General features: G+C 40.0%; 1 protein-coding gene across 10 annotated transcripts in view; it reads left to right on the top strand.

The window, feature by feature from the left end:
- Positions 1-24063, top strand: part of ZMYND11 (zinc finger MYND-type containing 11) — a 181051-nt gene that overhangs the window by 140980 nt on the left and 16008 nt on the right. For 9 of the 10 annotated variants that reach the window (XM_075922726.1, XM_075922724.1, XM_075922725.1 and 6 more), the window contains 7 exons: positions 217-378; positions 11866-11943; positions 12371-12463; positions 14504-14591; positions 15976-16031; positions 16779-16856; positions 17406-17524. In XM_075922726.1, the coding sequence (XP_075778841.1) occupies positions 217-378; positions 11866-11943; positions 12371-12463; positions 14504-14591; positions 15976-16031; positions 16779-16856; positions 17406-17524 (674 nt within the window). The remainder of the gene's footprint in view (positions 1-216; positions 379-11865; positions 11944-12370; positions 12464-14503; positions 14592-15975; positions 16032-16778; positions 16857-17405; positions 17525-24063) is intronic. The other variant, XM_075922727.1, reaches the window with a different exon arrangement.

Raw genomic sequence — 24063 nt, 5'->3', positions numbered from 1 at the left:
AATTCATATTATGTTTAGTTAGAGTGTGTTACATTAATAAAATTATTTTAGGATATAGGTTTTCTTTCCTGGTTTTTAAACACAAATGAGGTACAGTACACATCTTTAAATGTTTATAATATCTAACTGCTGCTGGACTTTAAGAAGTATCAATTTTGTTCTTAGTTGTTGCAGATAATGAAAATATCATACCAAATTATTTTGTATTTTTTGTAGGACTGGGAAACAGAAAATCATGACTGGTATTGTTTTGAATGCCATTTGCCTGGAGAGGTGTTGATATGTGACCTGTGTTTTCGTGTGTATCATTCCAAGTGTTTGTCTGATGAGTTCAGGCTTAGAGACAGCAGTAGTCACTGGCAGTGCCCAGTTTGCAGGGTGAGTACCTATGAGCTTTAATGTGCTGATTAGAGGGTTGATACTCATTAATAGTTTCATTAAGGTGGCACAGATGGCCTGGCCAGGTTAATGGATTAAGTACTGTCTATTGAAAATAATGATACATACATAGTGTACCTACACAAAGATTCTAGAATACTGTCCATACAGATGACTACTTTTTTGAAGTTTCCAGGAAGTTTGTATAACAGTAAAATAGATAAATGTAATGCTTCTTCACTATAAACTTGTCAGTGTTTCTTAATGCTGCTATGGTTTTCAGCACTAAGAAGTTAATGCATTCTGTGTATGCAACTTGCTGTGAAGTATATAATCCATACACTTCATAGAAACCTTATAAGGTTTCATTGTATCTAGCAAAACTTCTATATCTTCATTACTACCCTTTTTGTGCCCATTAAATATTTTGAATTGCACCCTGTCCACTTGTATCAGATCCTGAGGTAGCTTTTGCTATTGTTGATAAATGATCTGTGATGAGGGAATGAAAAGATGAAGATCAAATGGAATAGTCAGGTAGGTATTTAGGTAGATTTCGTAATTATACTTATTCATTTTCCCATTGAATTTTTATTTATTTATATGAACGCATACAGTGGTGGAGTGTATGTAGAAAAGTGTGTCTGTGTGAATGTAATGCATGATTGTAGTGTATTATGGAAATCTTTATCATAAGTATATAAAATACTACTCAAGATGCTATTTATTTAATTTATGGTCATTTTAAATATAGTGTGTTTTTCTGAATCACAACGTGAATTTTTGCAGATTAATGATCATATTATTGAGACTTTTACTTTACTAGAATATTGTTATGCATTATAAAAATCAGAGGCATACTACGACAGCTTCCAAAAATATGGGACAAAATCCTGGCCTTACTGATGTGGGTAGAGTGTTCCCATTGGCTTCAGTCAGACCAGGATTTCACCCATTGCCTCAATATATTACTTTTCTTTTCAAGTTTTTGTCCTAATGAGCATGATGAGAGAAGAATAGTTTTTATGTGCACTACAGAGCAGGGAAGTTTTCTACATGCCATTAGGCAAAACTAAACATCCACATCATGCTATTGTTCATTGACACCTGGTCTTGAATCAGCCAGCTACATCCTCTTACTGATAGTATTCCTGCATATGCTCAAGGTGTGGGCAAAGGGCACATTCTGAGCCTTAATTAAATGGAAGGAAAACTACATCTGAATTCTTACTAGAGTCACTACTGGCACAGAAAGGCATTCAACCTTTTACTAGTTGCTTTGCGGCATTTGGATGCTGAAAGTGAGATAAGAGTCCCTAGAAGTAGGTTTAGAACCAGATCTTATGCAGCAAGCCAGAATGTGTGTGCCCCCTCTCTTTATGCTGCAGAAAAACTGTTGGAGACCACACAGTTTGTTTCTTTTAAAAGAAACACAGTTCTCTTAGCTCTTACTTGACAATCATCCGGATGCTAATTGTAAAAAGCCACACTCCTTGAGTCAGGGCAGTCACTGTCGCATGTAAGAAACACACACACAAAACTCACAGATGCAGTTAAAATTAGACATAGTAGACCAAATACCTAACTCTGCTCTAGCTGTGAGGTTGTTTTAAGTAGCAGCTGGGGACCAAGAGGGTACAAAGATGACTTAAAGCAGTAGTGGAGAACCTAAGGCCCGGGGCTGGATGCAACCCCAGGCTTGCCTGGATCTGGACCCTGAGGCCAGCCCCTCTCACTGGCCCTCTGCAGGGCTAGAGCACACAAAAATCTACTATCCTGGGCCCCCCAAGGCTCTGGTATGCAAGGGGAATTTGGAGAGTTTCTTTCTCCTTCTCAGTCCGGGGCCACGTCAGTGAGAGTTTGGTTTTGGTTTTTTTGCTTCCCACTTGTGTATGGCTCCCAACCGATTTTTCTGTGAGTCATCTGCCCCCAACCCAAAAAAGGTTCCCTACTCCTGACTTCAAGCCATTTTCTTCCCCCTCTCAGGTGTTGTGATATGACCCACAGTCACGTCAGAGGGTCTGGTTCATTTTCCAATGTATACAAATAGCTGGGCAGCCATTTTTTAGATACATTTTACTTTCATCCTGGAATCTTGAATTCCATTAGTTTATGCTGATATTAAACAAACATTTACATTGCAGAAAATATTTTGAAACTCATCTGCTCTTCCATGAATGATGTGCACTTGTGCCTACTGGTCCATGTTTTATCTCCTTGATAACACGTTTATTGACCTGTGCGATTCATTCATTTTCTGACCCAAAAAACCCTGCAGCTCACAGAATTGCACAGTGACTTGCACAGTGACTATCAGCCTCTTCCCCAAAAGACTTCCATTTTGTAATAGGAATACCACTCACCCTTCTCCCCCACAACAGCATTGCTTGCTTGCTAGCTTTCTGCTTAACCAAACTTACTTCCCACCCACATCAAATTCTGCAGCAATGTACTAGTAGATCCTCTGCAGACTCTGGAGGAAAGAGAGGGATTGAAATGCTGATTAGTCCCACACGCCTGTCAACTGGTTTGGGAAATATTCTGTATTTTATGACTATCTCCAGCAGGGGATTATCCATTCTAATTTTATTTTAAAAGAGAGAGAGCAACAGAGCACGAGAGAGAATCCTCAAACTCATAACTGATTGACTGGTTGATGCTCAAAGGACATAACAGAGCTTAGCTATCTTGGGAAGGGGCAGAGGGATTTACTTTGCGTTGTCAGCAGTAAATGTATATACATTTAAGCAAAATATTAACTGGGCCAAAAAGTATGCATGTCTAGTAATATTTTACTCTGCCAATGCATAGAATGTTTCAAAGGTGAAGGGAAAGTGTGTTTTGAAACAGTATATCAGAGAACTAATATTACAAACAATAATTCATTCTTATTAAAAGGTTTTCCATGTAATGCTGCCCAGGTCATCTGGTCTGTGAACTCTTCAGCACTCAGTTGCTGGGTGTGCTTCAGTCACTCAAAGCAGCTTTATTTCATTCACCTGCTTGCTCCAGAAACATTTTACAAAGGACATCATTCTCAAAGATGTTTTGTAATTTTAAAATATGTTTCCCTCTACAATGTTTATTGCAGTTCTTGGAATCATGGTTCTGACATTTGCTTTCTTTCATTCACATGACGAGCTTCTGGGCTCTTTAATTTTAAAGGATTAGGGTGAATAATTGGGTATTACTGCACAGCTTTTAGCATTGCTAAGATGATACAGAGTCAGGCATAGGTTCAAATCCAACCTGGGTTAGTAGTATTAGTTAGTAGCAGCCCAGTTTCTGGTTGATAGGTCACAACAGAGAAACCAACTATCAACTGAGTATTAAGACCAGATAGCTTTTCACCTGTAACAAAATGGTCCCTTCAGGACTTGGGAAGATTGCAATGGTTTGGTTTCCTATTAGGTAGATAAAAGGAAGAATTTCATTTCCATGGCTATTGATTTGCCACCTACTAGGGAAACTAAAAAGAAAATAATACTAGGAAAAATTACTGAATTATTTGTTTGGGGAAAATTGATGCACACAAAGACTTACATGAACTTCATAAATAGAAATAAAAACAGGTCAGTTTTTGAGTGTTACCAACTGTGATTATGTCCTTTTAAGAATTTCATAAGAAAGAAAAAGAAGATGGAAAAGCAGTATGATCGTTTGCACGTCTACCCCAGGACTAGATTAAACTTCCGATAATCCGGCACCTTTAGGACCCAGGGGGTGCCGGATTATCAGAAATGCCGGACTATCAGAAGGGGGGGCTATGAGGGGTCTGTGGTTGGGTGGGGGGGATGCCACCCCAGACCCCTCATAGCCCCCCGTTCCAATAGTCCGGCTCTGCCCCAGGCGTCCCCGATTCAGCGGCTGAATTGGGGACGCCTGCAGCAGAGCAGCTGGGGTGCTGCTGGGTTGGTCCGGTAGTGCCGCCCCTCGGCGCTGTGAGACCAACCCGGCAGCACCCCAGCTGCTCTTGGGGATGTCTGATCAGCGGCTGACTCCAGGAAGCCCGGGGCAGAGCTGCTCTGGAATCAGCCGCTGGTCAGTTTCAGCAGCGGCTGAATAGGGGCGCCTGGGGCAGAGCAGCTGGGGTGCTGCTGGGGTGGTCCCGCAGCGCCGAGGAGCAGAGCTACGGGACCAACCCAGCAGCACCCCAGCTGCTCTGCCCCAGGCATCCCTGATTCAGCTGCTAGTCAGTTTCAGCAGCGGTTGAATTGGGGAAGCCGGGCGCAGAGCAGCTCCAATTGTCCGGCTGCCCCGAGCACTTCCAGATTCCTGATGGTGCTGGACCATCAGGAGTGCCGGAGCATTAGATGCTGGACTAATGGAGTTTTACTGTACTTGGCTAGATTTGGCCTCAACTAGGTCCTAGTGCATTCTTGATCAGCTCATCATTATAATTTGCATTTTTCATCCAAGGGCTTTCAAATAATTATGGCTGGGATAATGAACTCAGAGAGGTTAAGAGATTAAATACCAGGTGAACTGTATTATGTAAATTCTAGTGCTCAGTAGTGTGAAGCTGTTCATGGTAGAAAGATTAACAGTGGAAATACTATCTGCATTTTAGATATAGTATGTTGAGAGGAGGAACACTTACAGTACAGAAGTGAAGAAACACAGAAGGATGAGGGTTACATCAGTGCAATAATTCAGTTACTCAGGTTCGATTTGTGCAGATTGTAGTGGTCACTGGAAATTATTTTTTTTAATATAAAATACGAGACATGATCGACGAGAAGAGTTCTCCTGAATTTAAAAGGTAAATTACCTCCCTGACAGAATGCATGGAAAGCATTCTCTACTTAAATGTTGGAGTGATTGGACAAGTGAGGCATGGAGACAACACAATCGGAGACAATACTGGGTAAGTATAATACAGAGTTAAAGGAATTTCCAGATCAGTGGTAGAGCTGGAAGGAGATTTCAGGAGCCTGGACACCCAGCCCCTGCCATGTGTGCCCTGTGCAAGCTGTGTGCTTGTGCAGTTGTTCAGGAGAGATTCAAATGATGCCCTAGCTGATTAGCAGAGCACTCACAGCTACGTTTGTATTTCTTCTGGTGGTGCACACTTGCATATACCTCAGTGAACATAATTATTCTGCACATGAATGGAAAAAAAATCTGAATATGGATGGAAAAGATTAGAGGGAACATTGGTGCTGTATTCATATCACATCATAAATTTTCATTCCAAAGAGTGCCAAAGCACTTTACAAAAATAAACTGATGTTCCAATTAAAGAGCAGCATTCCTGAAACACTTACAGATACACAATCAAGGAGCCAGGCTGAAGCCTTGGTCCTTTAGCTCTCAAAGCACATGTAACTTCTACATGATAACTCTTGTAGCTGCCAGTAGTAGATCCTTCCCAATACATATATATGTGTTCTATATATACACACTAACAAAGCCAACTCTTTGCAATCTATTGGTATCACAAGGCAAGGCAGCAAAATAACTTCATAAATTGGCCTGATCCAACTCCATATGAAGCCAATGTAGGAATTCCCCCTGGACTTCAGTGGAAATCTACTTAAACAGGAGGGCTAGTGCCTGGCAGGAAAGAGTTACGCTGGCAGAGGTTGGGAAGACTTATACAGTGTACTGCCTCACTGCACTGTGCCTGGCTATTCCAATGTCAAAAGTACACAAATTCATATGGTTTTCTCACACCCAAAAACGAGAGAATAAATGAGTACTAAACCTGATTCTCATTCACACTGAGGCCCCCCCCTCCCCTTATACTCTGCTAGGTCTTTGTGGAAGGGTCTTAAAAGTGGATGTGATTATAATTTACTCCTGCTTAAAGGCCCCTTTGCACTGCAAGAGCAATATAATAGAATTTCAATATGCCTAAAAATCAGGCCCATATCTAACATTATCCATCCTCTTTTAAGTACCTTGAGTTTGACTGCTCTAACAATATTTTGAGTACTATATTTAGAAGTACTGATTTTGTGTATTACCACATGAATATGTAACAGCTTTTTTATATGATAATAAGACTTTCAATGGTGCACTTTCCCAACATGGCTTCCAAACTGAGCACAAGCAACAAATACCTGATGGAGGGCAAATCTTTGTGGAGCAGTATAAGAAAACTTTATTGAAGAGGTGTTTGAAATTTGTATGCACAGGAGACTACCCAAAAGTAAAAAGGCATTTTTCTAGTTCTTCCACTTTCATTAGTTAAATTCATTACTTTTGAAATTTTTTAGATGTCCAAACTGCAAGTAAATGTTTTCCTAAAATAAACCAGTGTGGAGAAAGGGGGAGAAGTATAAAGATCCTGGCCAAACTGGCTAGTTAATTCTGGTACTGTCGTTTTCATCACCATTTGTGAATAACAGCAAAGCCAGATACCTGTCTTTTTATTAAAGTCTTAGATATCAGATTACAACTCATTTATCCTATATATGCTCTTTACAGATCTCTCTTTCAGATCAAGGCATGAAAAATATACTAATTTGGGGGTATTTTTGGCAAATGATGAATGTAAGACTATGTTAGAAGGGAAAATACAGAGAGATTGGGCTATGCAAGTGAATTTTATTATGTCCTAATGAGTTTCAGTATATTCAAATACTGTGTCATTAGAAGCACACATATTGCACTCTATTGCATATTTAAAATGATAACTTAAAATGATATCAGCTAATTCCCAGTTATCTTTTAATACCCATTTAGGTTTATGTGCAGTAGAAATATATTTTTTTGTAAGACAGCAGTTGAGATGGATTTAAACAAATCGGGGTCTCAGAGCAGGTAAAATTAATCATGGAGATATGTAAGGTCATGCACATTGACAAAATAAAATGCAGACAGAATCTAGAAAAAAGGCCTATGTACCATTTAAGCCCTGAACATAGGCTTTAGGTATGACATGAGTGCTAGTCAGGAGTTTTGCACAGCAGTGAATTTTAACCTGTGATTGCAACCTTGTGTGAGGAGAAAGGCTTAATGTTGATGTGGCTAGCACAATAAAGATATATGTTCAATAGATATATGTAACAAAGATATATGTAACAAAAATTAAAACTATAGTATTTAGGATTATAAAGATGTGAGCCCAGTTCTCTAAGGATATTCATCTGATTAAATAATGCTATGCATGCTTTCATCTGGAGTTGTGTATCCAACTTTGGTCCCTTTGCTTTAAGTAAGATATCGTGGACATTATCAAAGTCCTGAGAAGAGCAGATTATGCACTTGCCATAATAAAAAAATACCCTTCAGAAGGAGTAAAGGCAAAATGAAATGAGACTCAATTAAATACTATCCATTGTTAACCTTAATATGAAAGAGTTTGGGCCTTAAATATGTAATTATAAAAAGTAAAAATGGTACCTCTGTACTCAACAAATCTGCTCCCTCTATGTATTCAGAGTCATCCCTTTATAGTCTAGTGAGAGAAATATAATTTTCTAAAAATTAGTTGCAAACCTTATTAAAGACCATGGTTTGCACAGGTTTCACTGAAGTCGTAATTTGAAAACTTGGAGGTTACAGAGAAGTAACTCTGAGACTAATTTAGTCTATAAAATTACCATAGTGGTAACAATGAGATGGTAAGTACTCAACCAGACACTCAGTCACCAGGCTATGTATTCAAGGGTGGGAGGTAGAGAAAAATAAAACAAAAAAATTTCTTTTTGTTTGTGAATTGATCACATGGAAACCACTGAGTGATAATTGTTATGTGATCATAGAAATCCCCTTGAGACTGTTACTTGATGTGCTAAAAATAACACTGAGCCCACCTACCTGCTTTCTGGGGCACCCCACCACCTGTTCTGCTGAGCCGCCTGCAGTGATGACATAGAGTTGGGGTTATAGCCCACATCAACGTAATGTACACACTGAGATCAGATCAGCTCTGGGAAGGCTCAGTCAAAGTGACTTAAAGTACCATGTTCACAGCCCCAATGAGACCAGAACCCCAGATAAATCGATCTTACTCTGCATACATTTTATATTGACCAAGCTCATAAAATGTTTGCCTCCTTTAGCAATAAAAGAGAGACATATACAGCTGTTGTCTCCCTATGGTAACAATTAATTACACTGGGATTATTAATAAACAAAAGTGATTTTATTAAGTATAAAAATAGGATTTAAATGGTTGCAAGTAATAGCAGACAGAGAAAAGTAAAATAAAGCAAAGCATGCCAGCTAAGCCTAATAATCTAAGAAACCTGTTACATGCAAATTCTAATTATTGGAGTTTTAATAATCTTTTCTCACAAGCTGGGCCTGACTCCCAATTTGGGCCTGATCCTTCCTCTTGTTCAGATTAAAATGTTTCCAACAATAACCATGGGTTGAAGCAGGGGTCCTTGCATCTAGCAGTTCTCAGTATTGTTTGCTTTCCTACCTTCACATCTCTTTTGCCAAAGGCAGGAACTGTTTATGGTCAGTTTAAACTTTTTCAGAATTCCAGTGGAAAAGTATAGCATCCAAAATGGGTTCCAGCATCATGTGATGTGGTCACGTGTCTTGGCAGGATTAATGTATAATACAGGTTTACAGGAAAAACAATACTATTAACAGTTCATTTTCTTGAGTACCAAGCCATTAGGTTCCTTGAGTACTGCTAATGACCATAACTTAACTTGTTTAGATTATTAAAGAGGTTTATGCTGATTTTTCTAACATCAAATACAGGAACGGCACATGTATACACATAGAATGTACACATGCAGCAGATTATAACTTCTTAAAATGATACCTTACAAGATGTATTTTGTATAAATCATTTGCTTTTATGCATATTCATAAGCCTATTTGCATAAATAATATGGTATGCAAATAATATGGAACCCTACATTACAGCTTTTGCAGTCTCTTTTCTGCACTGAACTGCACTTCAAATGTGAAAAACCTATAATAGGTAGCAAAAGAGCAAAGAGGAGATATCATTATAGACAATACTACATTTTAATTCATGTTAAATGGTTTCTGTTTGCCTATTTAATGATAGCAGGTATGGAATGTGGAGTTTTTTAAGCTTTCTTCCTATCTTTTGGTAGATAGTATTACCTTACTGTACCTTACTGATAAGTTGACTAGCTAACAACAGATTAAATAATACTTCGGAGAGGAACCTGTAGTCATAATACATATAGGTACATGGTACTTGTAGGTACCAATGGCATGGGACAGGATAGGAGAGAGGTTTTTAACCTGTCCTTTAAATCATCTTCTGTACCAAATGACTGGAAGATAGCTAATGTGATGCCAATTTTTTTTAAAGGGCTGTAGATGTAATCCTGGCAATTACAGGCCAGTAAATCTCACTTCAGTATTGGGCAAATTATTTGACACTATAGTAAACAACAGAATTGTTAAACACATAGATGAATATAATTTGTTGGGGGAAAATCAGCAAGGTTTCTGTAAATGCAAATCATGCCTCACCAATCTATTAGAATTGAGGGGACTCAACAAGTGTGTGGACAAAGGGGATGCAATGGATACAGTATGATACCTTTGAAAGGGGCCCTCACCAAAGGTTCTTAAACAAAATAAGCTATTATGGGATAAGAGGGAAGGGGATTGATAACTGGTTAAAAGATAGGAAATAAAGGATTGGAATAAATGGTCACTTTTCAGAATGGAGACAGGTAACAAGTGGGGTAACGTACTAGGACCAATTCTGTTCATTATATTCATATACGATCTGAAGAGAGATTGTAAATAGTGAGGTGGCAAAATTTGCAGATAATACCAATCCTCTCAAGACAGTTAAGTCAAGGCAGACTGTGAAGAGATTCAAAAAGATATCACAAAACTAGGTGACTAGGCAACAAAACAGCAGATGAATTTTAATATTGATAAATGCAAAGTAATACATATTGGAAGACATAATCCCAACTCTATGTATAAAATGATGGGGGGCTAATTTAGCTGGTATCACTCAAGAGAGAGATCTTGGAGTCGTTGTAGATAGTTCTCTGAAAACATCCACTCAATGTGCAGCAGCAGTCAAAAAAAGCAAACAGAATGTTAGGAATAATTTTAAAAAGGGATAGAGAATAAGGCAGAGAATATTTTATTGCCTCTATATAAATCCATGGTACGCCCACATCTTGAATACTTCATCTCAAAAAAGATATCTTGGCATTGGAAAAAGTTCAGAAAGGGGCAATACAAATTATTAGAGGTATGGAACAGCTGTCAGATGAGGAGAGATTAAGAAGACTGGGACTTTTCAGCTTAGAAAAGAGGATACTAAATGTGGAGATCATAGAGGTCTATAAAATCATGACTGTTGTGGAGAAAATGAATAAGGAAAAGTTATAAACTTGTTCCGGTAACAGAAGAGCTACAGGTCATTACATTAAAACAAAGAGAAGGAAGTATTTCCTCACACAATGCACAGTCAAGCTGTGGAATTCCTTGCCTGAGGAAGTTGTGAAGATCAAGACTTTAGTAGGGTTCAAGAAAGAACTAGATAAATTCATGGAGGATAGGTCCATCAATAGGTATTAACCACGATCTGTAGGAATGATGTCCCTCGCCTCTGTTTGTCAGAAGCTGGGAATGGGTATCAGGGGAGGGATCACTTGATAATTACCTGATATGTTCATTCCCTCTGGGGCACCTGGCATTCACCACTGTTGGAAGACAGGATACTGGGCTAGATGGACCTTTGTTCTGACATAGTATGACCATTCTTATGTTTTTATGTTCTTATGTTATTTTTTTTCTGATCCTTTCTTCATTTTATTTCTCAGAGCATTGACGAGATATTAAGAATACACTAAATGGAAATAAAGCACGTGATTCTTTTATAACTGAAGTCCTCAGCAAAGTACATAGTAGGGATGTTAAATATCAACTAATTGACTAATTGAATAGTTGATAATGCATTGACTATTTGATTAGTCGATAGGGCTCTATGGCTGTTGCTACACTTCAAAAGTGAAAGGGCTACGTGGAGCCTACTGACACGACACTGCTGCTTTGAAATGCCGAGAGGAGCCTGACACCAGGCTCCACAAGGCATTTCAAAGTGGCAGCACTGCCTGGAGCCCGGGGTCAGCAGGCGAATCTCCAGCTGATCCCAGGCTCCACGCAGCACTACTGCTATGAAACGCCACGTGCAGCCTGGGGACACCTCAGCTGGCCCCAGGCTACATGCGGCATTTCAAAGAGGAAAGCCACTCCCCCATTCTCCTTTGCTCCTTCTTTGTAAGGCAGCAAGGGAGGGGAAGCGACTAGTCGACAAGCCTGTCGACTATTTGATAAGCATGCACATCCCTAGTGCACAATTCATTTCTCACCATGATGTTTTGTCTGTTACTTTTGTACACTGACATTATCAATTGTGAAGAAGAGATTTCCTTTAACTAATTACATGATTTAAGGAAAATGTACCTTTTTAAAATTCTTTGTAATACAGAGGATTGCTGATATGGGATTATTTTAAGACGAGGTATTTTTTTAAAAAGTTGACTGAGTTTGTTTGTTTTTTTTAAACAGAGTATTAAAAAGAAAAACACAAGCAAGCAAGAGATGAGCACTTACCTGCGATTCATTGTCTCTCGTATGAAGGAGCGGGTGAGTCTGAAAGAATGACACTTTTCCAGTTTGGCAGTTTGCATCGAGATGTCCCCTTTATATATATGTTCTATTCAATTAAGGGTTACATTATGGTCATCCCATGCATAAGTGTGCAGGGGACACAAAGATCCATTTCTGTTTTACACATCTTCCTATGGAGTGGTTTATGTGTTTCAGTATGTACAGCCCATGGCTCAATATACAGATGAGTCATGTTTCTAGCTGGAATAGCCAACTGCAGGTACCCACACCTTCAGTGGAAAGGACTTTCTTCAGATTTTACAGAGACAAACAATCAAGGTGAAACAGCTCTCTCTTTCTGTTTCTCTACCTCTAGGATGTGATTGTATGGCCCCTTTTCCCTTATATGTAAATCAATATAAAGTGATTTTTTTTTTCATATACCATTTCTCTGTCCTTTCAGGCTATCGATCTAAACAAGAAGGGGAAGGACAACAAGCACCCAATGTATAGGAGGCTGGTGCACTCAGCTGTCGATGTTCCTACTATTCAAGAGGTACAATCACATACCTTCTGATTTCCTAATGGAAATTTTGTTCTGTCTGTAAAAGTGAAGCCAAAACATTATGTGGCAAAGTTTTAATGCTTGTTGTTTATTTTTATGCTTGTCTGCTATCATTTCTGTCTAGCATTAAATATAATAGCCAACCATTTCAAACTTGGATGACTAAAGCGATGCACCCAAACCCTTATACCAGCACCTAAAAATGTACCTGATTTCTAGAGGTGGAGAGTGTACTCAGTTCCCATTAGTTTTAAAGAGAGATGTGGGTGTTCTTCTCCTCCAAAAGATCAGGCTATTGATTTGGGTGCCTACAGATAGGCATCAAGGTTTGAAAATCTGGCCAATAAACAAAATGGCAATGAAACAAGCCATAAGAACGTGTTTGACCAGTTACTCAATTTTTTACTTGTTAAAGCTCTGTACAGATATCTGCTTTTCAAACATCATGATGATTCATAAAATGCTAAATGCTTTGATTGATCACATGAAGTAAAAATGACTTGAAAGGCCTTCTATGTTAATGTCTTCAAAAAATAAAATAGTGGTCTTTGTAAGGTAGTTCAATCCAAGAATTAATAAATCAAAAGAATTGGGAGCTTTCTTTATAAGGATTAAATTCTTGAATATTGCAGCTAAAATTATATATGTTGTGCTATTTATTGATAATTGTATTAATTTTTAATTGTAAATTTAGGTGTTATTTATTTTTGTTACTATAAAATAGAATTTAGTATTACTTGAAACATGAAGTTATACACATGCACAAATAATATCTGCATTAATATTTTTGGGGGAAACTACCACCAGTTGTACTCCTCCAGGGCTGTGTCTAGACTACATGCCTCTGTCAGCAGAGGCATGTAGATTAGACACATAGGCAAAGGCAAATGAAGCCGCGATTTAAATGATTGCAGCTTCATTTACATTTACATGGCTGCCGCGCTGAGCCGACAAACAGCTGATCAGCTGTTTGTCGGCTCGCGCACTAGTCTGGACACTCCCCTGTCGACATCAAAGCCCTTTGTCAGCAGCCCCGTTATTCCTCGTGGAATGAGGTTTACCGGGGCTGCCGACAAAGGGCTTTGATGTCGACAGGGGGAACGTCCAGACTAGCGCGCGAGCCGACAAACAGTTGATCAGCTGTTTGTCGGCTCAGCGCGGCAGCCATGTAAATGTAAATGAAGCCGTGATCATTTAAATCGCGGCTTCATTTGCCTTTGCCAAAAAAACAAATCTACATGCCTCTGCCGACAGAGGCATGTAGTTTAGACGTACCCCAGAGGAGGAAGTTGCCAGAGTAGACAGTTTGGGCATTTTTACCACCACGTGGTCCAGATTTGTTCAGAGCAGGGTTGGTGGACTGATAAAAATGGCATTATTGACAGGGGTTTGTCTATACTAGACTTCCAATGGTAGTTATCACCAGGGCAGTGCAATTGGCTATAGAAAAGTATGTTTTAATCGTGTGGAAAAGTCCATAGCAAGCTCAGCTTGGGCAGGACTAGAAGAATATACTGGGTGACTCAGTGCAAACCTCTGATAGGTTTTTAATTTATGGGTTTTGAAAGTTAATCCTTTGAGAAGACAGTAGCTGCAATATGAGGCCTTTAGAAAAGTATATGGGGGCTTAACACTGAATTCAAATGAAGATAAATGCTGGCTTGAAACTAAGATGCAAAGCATTGTTGCTCAAGGAGTGAATCTTTGATTAAATTCTGTGGGTTATATTCTTACTCTGTTTCACACTATGGGAGAAAATGGGATTACTCCAAATTTAACAGTTACAATTTAGAAAAATCCCCCCTCTTTAATTAAATTACTTCACCATCAGTACTGGGAACTGGACAGGTATGGAGAAGTAGGGAGCCACAGACTAATCCTGGAAGTGTTTTAAGTACTCCTGTGGGCTATAGCAATGTTGATAACCAGCCTTGTCTACCTAATATGTATTATTGTGTGAGCTTGTGTGCACAATACAAACACGTCACTCCACCAATAGTTTTCATAGTTCTGTATTTTGCTTTGTTGTAGAAAGTAAATGAAGGAAAATACAGGAGTTATGAGGAATTCAAAGCAGATGCTCAGCTGCTTCTACACAACACAGTGATTTTCTATGGAGGTAGTATATTCACCTTAATATTTTTGCCGTTAATTTGATTCAGTGAGTACATCGGTGTCTTTACTCTTAAGAAACTGACCATTTTGGACGAGACTTGGGGACTAGCTAGTTAAGACAGAGTGAGGCCACCAAGGGTGTGTCTAGACTACAGGTTTTTTTTTTAAAAAGTAGCCTTTTTTCGAAAAAACTTCACCTGCGTCTAGACTGCAGCCGCGTTCTTTCTAAAGTAAATCGAAAGAACACAGCAGTTTTTTCAATCGCGGTAAACCTCATTTTATGAGGAATAACGCCTTTTTTCAAAAGTACTCTTTCGAAAAAAGGCGCTATTGAATGCAAACTGCTTTTTCAAAAGAGAACATCTAGACTCTTTCGAAAAGCGGGTCGCTTTTTCGAAAAATCTACTTGTAGTCTAGACGCTCTTTTTCAAAAGAGGCTTTTTCTAAAGTATCTTTCAAAAAAGCCTCTTCTGAAAGAGGCTTGTAGTCTAGATGTATCCCAGGAGAGTCTGGCTTCTAGATGGGTGAACTGAGTTTGTACTCATTTTTACTGTGGGACCCATCCTTTTCTACTTCCCTTAAACCTGGTATCACCATCTCTGCAGCTGGCCCTCTACCCCCTTACCAATCTATTCCTTCCTAAGCCTAGGAAGCTGTAAGGCAAAGCAGTGGAATTTGAGGAATGGGACCTCAGAGTAGCTCCGTGCATACTATCAGGCCAGTTGCTGAGAATATTGCCTGGGAGAACCTGTTTAGTCTCTGGCCATTTTCAGAACACATACAGTCTGCAAATGGCCAATGTGTTCAGAGCATATTTGATACAGTGACGCAATATTCTGGGAAGTAAAAGCACCACAAGAGGCAGCTTCTAGATTTGACCCATGTAAACTGCATGCTGTAATCCTCTGAGAGACAGTAAACTTGTGATTACAGCAGTGTTTCTATAAGGAAGTCATGGCTAAGACTGGTGTTTTAGAACAAATGCAGCATGTGGGTTAGAGCATTAATGTTTAAAAGAGAAAGTGAAGCATCTAGATTAATTGATAATAGTGGCCCATTCCAAGGTCCACTTCAAAGCTTAGTTAACATGTTAGGTAATTTAAAAGCCCCTAGTTTTATTTATATGCACAGATGGATGTGATGGCAGAGAAATAGAATGGATTGTTGGAAATTTAATAGGAGAAATGTTAGGTAAGATATTAAATTAGATACTTTTAAAACATATATTTATACCGGAGTGGGGAGTGCAAGCCAGGGTCTGCATCTGGTTCCTGGGCCTTAGATTCCCCACGCCTGATTTATACCATGAAAAGCATGACAGCGATTACAAATCTTTGAGTAGTGTTCTCATATAGTGGTTATTGATGATATTTACTTTTAACTTACAGCGGACAGTGAACAAGCTGATATAGCTAGGATGCTTTATAAAGACACATGCCATGAGGTAAGTTGTATCTGGGAACTAAGATGAAAGAGATGATTTGTTATAGATGAAACCATTTTGTTTTAAAATAGTGTGATATCACTTTCTAAAATGTTGATTTTTTTTGTCTTCCTCTAAGTTGCTCCTAAAAGCAAAAAATAATATGTACCGTTTATTATTAATTTTCCCAAATTAAGCTTTTTTCACGGTGAATTCCTAATTCCTTTTCCTTTTGTTCTGCATGGGTAGGGTTTTATATATATATATATATATCACAATTTAGTTTCAAAATAATATGTTAACACAATTTCATTCAAGCCTGATGCGAAATTCTGGCTGCTTTCCAGGATGGACAATTGAAAAACTGAAGAGAACAAGAAAGTGGTGTTCAGGACAGCTCTCTCGGGTGTACTTGGCCTTCATAGTCAACTAATTTCAGTGCTTTCAGGGAGTGCTTTAAATATACTAATTGTCCTCATGTATATTGTATAATCTTGAAAATTAAATATAAGTTCCATTAGCATTATATTTGTAAAAAAGAAAAAATATACTTCTATATCAAGGCCAACCTTTCTCCTACTCTAAACTTGCCTTCCTTTTTGTAAATCTAACTAATTGCACAAAATTGAAATGATTTCTCAAAAATTAGTAGGCAAGACTAAACATTTGGTCTTTTAAACATTTGGCCTTAACATTCTTACTTCTGAAGAATTAATAACACTGTCACAAAGTGTCTCATGAGCTGATTTACTTGTTTTTGTTTTTCAGCTGGATGAACTGCAGCTTTGCAAGAACTGCTTCTATTTGTCAAATGCACGTCCTGACAATTGGTTCTGCTACCCTTGTGTATGTTTCTGGCAAAAATTTTAATTTACTTGCTTTTTAAAAAATAATACTGCCGTTCCAGTATTATTCATTTCTTGAATATTCTGCTTCAAATAAGCAGAATAAGCTTTTTCAACTTTACAGTTTTGTCTCTGCAACTCTTGATATTTTATGTAAGCAAAAACATTAACTGAAATTCAAAGCAATAACAATATGGATAATAAACTTGTTGCACTAGAAATAAGGAGTTTACAGGAATTAAAGCTCTGTTTCTATATAAAGCCATGAAGTCAAATTTAATTTTTGAAGTGTTTAAGATTTCTGTGTACAGTAGATAGTTACACACTTTTTAGAAATTGTCTTTCTTAATGTGTCTTTGATCCAAGCATTATATCTAGCCTAGAAATACTGTGTATTTGTAAGAAGATAAGAATGAAAAGAGCACTAGACATAAAAAACAATCATGTTCTTAAGATACCACCATGGTACTATGCTAAACTTAATATTTGTGGGATGATTTAATGTAATATTTCAAACTCAATAATGAAGAAAACACTTTCCTCCCTCCAGATACCTAATCATGAGTTGGTTTGGGCCAAAATGAAGGGCTTTGGGTTTTGGCCAGCCAAAGTCATGCAGAAAGAAGACAATCAGGTTGATGTTCGCTTTTTTGGGCATCACCACCAAAGGTAATGTATTAACCCGTGTCCTGCTTGTTATAGACATTCCTCAAACAAGTTTACTCTATTCAATCATGTTGTAAATCACTGTTGAGCAAGTCACCAGCCTTACAAAGAGTGCTAACTTTACCATAATTTTTTCAGAAAGTTCAGAGTCCAATGTAAGACAGCAGAGATTGCTGAGTGATTCATAGAAGATTCCATTTTCAGAATTGCCCTAGGGATGTTCTCTACCATTTAAAGTAAAGAAGCAAACTAATTCCTATGAACATGACTCTTCACAAATACAGCTGCTTGTACACACAAAGTAGACATACATTAACTAAGATGTGTCCTAGGTACCTGAACTATTAAGTTTGCACATGTTGTTAATCTGCAAGAGGAATCACAGATTTACATTTTAGGGATGTAACACATTATAAAGGACATCGACATATTATTGTTGTTAAGTTACTATTGTGCTAGCACTCCCCAGATGGACCCCATATTTTCAGAAGAACTCAAGCCCCTTTCCATAGAATATTCACTTATGGATTTTAGGGGGTAGTTTGTTCTTCTTTGGGTGCTTGTTCACGTCATTTCCATGTGCACAGTTTTTAGAAATTTTTTCCCTAGGAGCATCCGTAGGGTCAGCAAAGGAATCCATAAGAACGGCCATGATGGGTCAGGACAAATGTCTATGTAGCCAAGTATACTGTCTTCTGACAGTGGCCAGAGGGAATGATCAGAACAGATAATAGAATGAACAGAATAGGTACTGTAATAGCTCACTGGAGTGGCATCAGTACATGGCACTATATGTAACCCTGCTGACCTGCCTCTCCCTCAGTTCCTTCATACCGTCTGTGACACCATAGGAACATCGCTCACTTGCTGCGCTAGTGCACCATTCCCTAGTTTAGTTTGTACTCATTGTTTGCAGTTTATCGTTCTCACAGTAGCATTAGTTGTTACAGTTAAGTAGTTGAGATGGTAGATAGCTACCGCCTCCTTGGGCATTGTACGCTATGCCCAACAGTGACCCTCATGACTCCTATCTGGTGGAAAATACCAAGCAGACTGTTGCAAGATCTGCAAATCCTTCAAGTCATGCACAAAAAAATGAGAGGGACTTTTGACTGTGGCAGCTATAGATGAAAGCAGCTCTCGGGCCAACCAGACCCCAGTTCATCAGTGTGTAGTGCCTCAGTGTTGATGCAGGACTTGGCACAATCTTTGTGTTTCAGTCATCACTAAGGAAGTCTGATGATGAAGAAATGCCTTACATAGTGAATGCTAGTGGGAAGAGGGTAGGTTTTGAAGATAAAATTAAAAAAATAACAAGTAAAAATTACTTAGAAAAGATAGATGTCTGCAAGTTACCAGGGCCTGATGAAATGCATCCCAGAATACTCATGGAGCTGATAGATAAAGGCTCAGATATCTCCTCTATCATCTTTGAAAAATCATGGAAGACAGGAGAGATTCCAGAAGATTGGAAAAGGGCAAATATAGTGCCAATCTATAAAAGGGAAAATAAGAACAACCCAGGAAACTACAGACCAGTCAGTTTAACTTCTGTGCCAGAACAGATAAGGGAGCAGGTAATTAAGGAATTCATATGCAAACATCTGGAAGAAAATTAGATGATACGTAACAACCAGCATGGATCTATAAAAAACAAATCATGGTCCAACCAATCTGATAGCTTTCTTTGGTAAGATAACAAGTCTTGTGGATAAGGGAGAAGAGGTGGACGTGGTATTCCTAGACTTTAGTAAGGCATTTGATACGGTCTTGCATGATTTCTTAACAATAAACTAGGCAAATAAAACTTAAATGGGGCTACTATAAGGTGGGTTTATAACTGGCTGGATAACCATTCTCAGGGTATGTCTACACTACCCCGCTAGTTCGAACTAGCGGGGTAATGTAGGCATACCGCACTTGCAAATGAAGCCCGGGATTTGAATTTCCTGGGCTTCATTTGCATAAGCCGGCCGGCGCCATTTTTAAATGCCGGCTTGTTCGGACCCCGTGCCGCGCGGCTACATGCGGCACGGGCTAGATAGTTCGAACTAGCAAGCCATTACGAACTATCTGTACGCCTCGTGGAGCGTACAGATAGTTCGTAATGGCTTGCTAGTTCGAACTATCTAGCCCGTGCCGCGTGTAGCCGCGCGACACGGGGTCCGAACAAGCCGGCATTTAAAAATGGCGCCGGCCGGCTTAAGCAAATGAAGCCCGGGAAATTCAAATCCCGGGCTTCATTTGCAAGTGCGGTATGCCTACATTACCACCCTAGTTCGAACTAGCGGGGTAGTGTAGACATACCCTCAGAGAGTAGTTATTCACGGTTTACAATCATACTGGAAGGGCATAACAAGTGGGGTTCCTTGGGGGTCTGTTTTGGGACTAGTTCTGTTCAATATCTTCATCAACGATTTAGATATTGGTATAGAAAGTACGCTTATTAAGTTTGCAGATGATACCAAGCTGGGAGGGGTTGCGAATAATCTGCAAGATAGGGTCATAATTCAAAATGATCTGGACAAATTGGAGAAATGGTCTGAGGTAAACAGGATGAAGTTTAATAAAGACAAATGCAAAGTGCTCCACTTAGGAAGGAACAATCAATTTCACACATACAGAATGAGAAGCGACTGTCTATGAAGGAGTACGGCAGAAAGGGACCTAGGGGTTATAGTGGACCACACGCTAACTATGAGTCAACAGTGTGATGCTATTGCAAAAAAAGCAAACATGATTCTGGGATGCATTAACAGGCGTGTTGTGAGCAAGACATGAGAAGTCATTCTTCCACTCTACTTTGTGCTGATTAGGCCACAATTGGAGTATTGTGTCCAGTTCTGGACACCACATTTCAAGAAAGATGTGGAGATATTGGAGAGGGTCCAGAGAAAAGCAACAAGAATGATTAAAGGTCTAGAGAAGATGACCTATGAAGGAAGGCTGGAAGAACTGGATTTGTTTAGTTTGGAAAAGAGAAGATTGAGGGGGGACATGATAGTGGTTTTCAAGTATCTAAAAGGGTGTCATAAGGAGGAGGGAGAAAACTTGTTCATCTTGGCCTCTGAGAATAGAACAAGAAGCAATGGGCTTAAACTGCAACAAGGGAGGTTTAGGTTGGACTTTAGGAAAAACTTCCTAAGTGTCAGGGTGGTTAAACACTGGAATAAATTGCTTAGGGAGATTGTGGAATCTCCATCACTGGAGATATTTAAGAGCAGGTTAGATAGACATCTATCAAGGATGATCTAGACGGTGCTTGATTCTGCCATGATGGTAGGGGACTGGTCTCAATGTTCTAGTGTTCTATGATTCTATAAAGACACAGCTAAGGAATCCCAGCACCAGAGATCACCAACACAGCAGCGTAACCCCCTGACTCAGCACCACTTTAAGTCCCCAGCTTCCAAGAAGCAGAAGAAGATTATAGACAGAGGGCACTTCCCTCTTCCATCTGCCAAGCCCCACTCAGGTTTTATAACTTTGTGGCAGTTAGAGACGGCACCACTAGCTCCAGCACCGCAAGTGTCATTGAATCTGCACCAGGCGGCTCCCCCACTAATCACGAAGTCGTGTACTTGGTTGAGCCATCTACACCCAATATATTTGAGGTGGCTAGAAATCTGTAAGATCACACTGCAACAGTGACCAGAGGTGGTGAGGCCTGCAGTGCCAAGATGCACCGATGTCAAGAGGGAAACTGGCAATAATGAATAGGCACTCTCTATCGCCTGACAGTTGACACAGGTCCCTGGCACAGAGCTTGCATTAAACTCGCTCAGCACTGTCGCAGGAAGGTCACTCCTTGACCCCACTCCAGGAGCTTATACTATGAATCAGCACAGACCAGAGACTCTCCCCACTCACGGTCTCCAGCACTGGCCTCTACCTATCTGCCAGCACTGAGGAGTGAGGCACTATTTCTGCCATTCACAAGGCCCCGAAACCTGTCTTTCTCGGGTCATGGCACTGATCACCGGCATTGACATCCCACCTTCATAGATCAAGGTCTTGGTTGCTCATGACTCCTTGCCATGTTCCCTCCGGCACAATTCTCACTCATCCTCCTCTTTGTACGAGCCTTCATTGGCACCACCGTGGTCTTCACCTTTGGTGTCATTGTTATCCAAAGGTGAGTCTACCAGCTCTAGGACGACTGGGAGAACATCTTGCCATACAGTGCATCGTCAGATGCAGTGACATCCACAATGGCCGTCTCCTCCACAGTGGCCATTCTTGACCGCCTGTGCATATCATCAGGCCCAGGAAGTACTTTCCATGATCTCCAGGTCAGCACCTTCTGGGACCTGCCACACCAAGTCAACAAGGGTCCCTTCCTTGATTTTCACCTGACAGATGCTTCCATCTCCAAGCCATCTAATGTGAGTGACTGATCTGGCCACAAGGACCTGCATTCAGCTCTGCAACCGCAGATGCCTGCAGAACAAACTTCGCCAGGCAGTCATCATGGTAACCTACAAGAGCCATCCCTCTGAGAGAATCAGGACAACCCTCTTTCTCTGGTGGCCTATTACTCCTCTTCCCCGGATGAGGCAGTGCTTGGGGTGTCCGCATTGGGGCCTCCCCCCAATAGACCATAGACCCAACTAGGATCTTCTCCACAGGATGGTCCGTAATATGGGCATACAAGTGGAAGAGGTAGCTGAGGTTGAGGACTCAAATGGTGGACATCCTAGCCCCACAAAGTCCTCTAGACCAGTGTGTCTCAACCAATGGTACGAGTGTCTTTGGGGGTGCTCGAGAGAAGTGTGGGGGGTACATCAACACAACTGAAATTTGGAGAAAACTGAATTTTTGTTTTAAGTTTTACAGCATAAAAAAAGGTTGAGAAACACTGCTCTAGAGCAGACCTGCCATTCATAAAGATGGTAGAGAAAAATAATCTCAACTTAAAGCAGACTCTAGCCTCCATTTTCCCAGTGGCCAGGAGTGTGCAGAGGAAGTATTACGCCACACCCCAGGGATATCAGTATATGTACTCCCATTCACCTCTGTGTTCTTTGGTGGTCTCTGCAGTGAACGTGCAAGTGCAGCAGGGCCAACAAGTTCCAGTGCTGAAGGCAAAGAGGCCAACTGCCTCAGCATATTAAAAAAAAGTGTATGCTACATTAGGAAGAACTTCCTAACTGTCAGGGTAGTCAAACACTGGAATAAATTGCCCAGGGAGGTTGTGGAATCTCCATCTGTGGAGATATTTAAGAGTAGGTTAGATAAATGTCTATCAGAGATAGTCTAGACAGTATTCGGTCCTGCCATGAGGGCAGGGGATTGGACTCGATGACCTCTCGAGGTCCCTTCCAGTCCTGGTATTCTATGATTCTATGAAGAGCTAGACCTTCCATGGAAATACAAACACATCCACCGCTTCTCCCTTATCCACAAGACTCGTTATCCTATCAAAGAAAGCTATCAGATTGTTTTGACATGATTTGTTCTTTACAAATCCATGCTGGCTGTTCCCTATCACCTTGCCACTTTCCAAGTGTTTACAGACGATTTCCTTAATTACTTGCTCCATTATCTTCCCTGGCACAGAAGTTAAACTAACTGGCCTGTAGTTTCCTGGGTTGTTCTTATTTCCCTTTTTATAGATGGGCACTATATTTGCCCTTTTCCAGTCCTCTGGAATCTCTCCTGTCTCCCATGATTTTCCAAAGATGATAGCTAGAGGCTCAGATACCTCCTCTATCAGCTCCTTGAGTATTCTAGGATGCATTTCATCAGGCCCTGGTGACTTGCAGGCATCTAACCTTTCTAGGTGATTTTTAACTTGTTCTTTAAATCGGCTTCCGTACCTAATGACTGGAAGGTAGCGAACGTGACACCAATATTTAAAAAGGGCCCTAGAGGCGATCCTGGCAATTACAGACCGGTAAATCTAACTTCAGTACCGGGCAAATTAGTTGAAACAATAGTAAAGAATAAAATTGTGAAGCATGTAGAAGAACATAATTTGTTGGACAAAAGTCAACATGGTTTCTGTAAAGGGAAATCCTGTCTTACTAATCTGTTAGAGTTCTTTGAAGGGGTTAACAAACATGCGGACAAGGGGGATCCAGTAGATATAGTATACTTGGATTTTCAGAAAGCCTTTGACAAGGTCCCTCACCAAAGGCTCTTGTGTAAATTACATGGCCAGGGGATAAGAGGGAAGGTCCTTTCTTGGATTGAGAACTGGTTAAAAGACAGGAAACAAAGGGTAGGAATAAGTAATAAATTTTCAGATTGGAGAGGGGTAACTAGTGGTGTACCCCAAGGGTCAATCCTGGGACCAATCCTTTTCAACTTATTCATAAATGATCTGGAGAAAGGGGTAAGCAGGGAGGTAGTAAAGTTTGCAGATGATACAAAACTGTTTAGGATAGTCAAGACAGAAGCAGACTGTGAGGGACTCCAAGAAGATCTTAACAAACTGAGTGATTGGGCAACAAAATGGCAAATGAAATGTAATGTGGATAAGTGTAAAGTAATGCACATTGGGAAAAATAACCCCAACTATACGTACAGTATGATGGGGG

This window comes from Pelodiscus sinensis, chromosome 2 (genome assembly GCF_049634645.1).
Source record: "Pelodiscus sinensis isolate JC-2024 chromosome 2, ASM4963464v1, whole genome shotgun sequence".
Classification (NCBI taxonomy): Eukaryota; Metazoa; Chordata; order Testudines; family Trionychidae; genus Pelodiscus; species Pelodiscus sinensis.
This window is presented reverse-complemented; position numbering and strand designations above follow the sequence as displayed.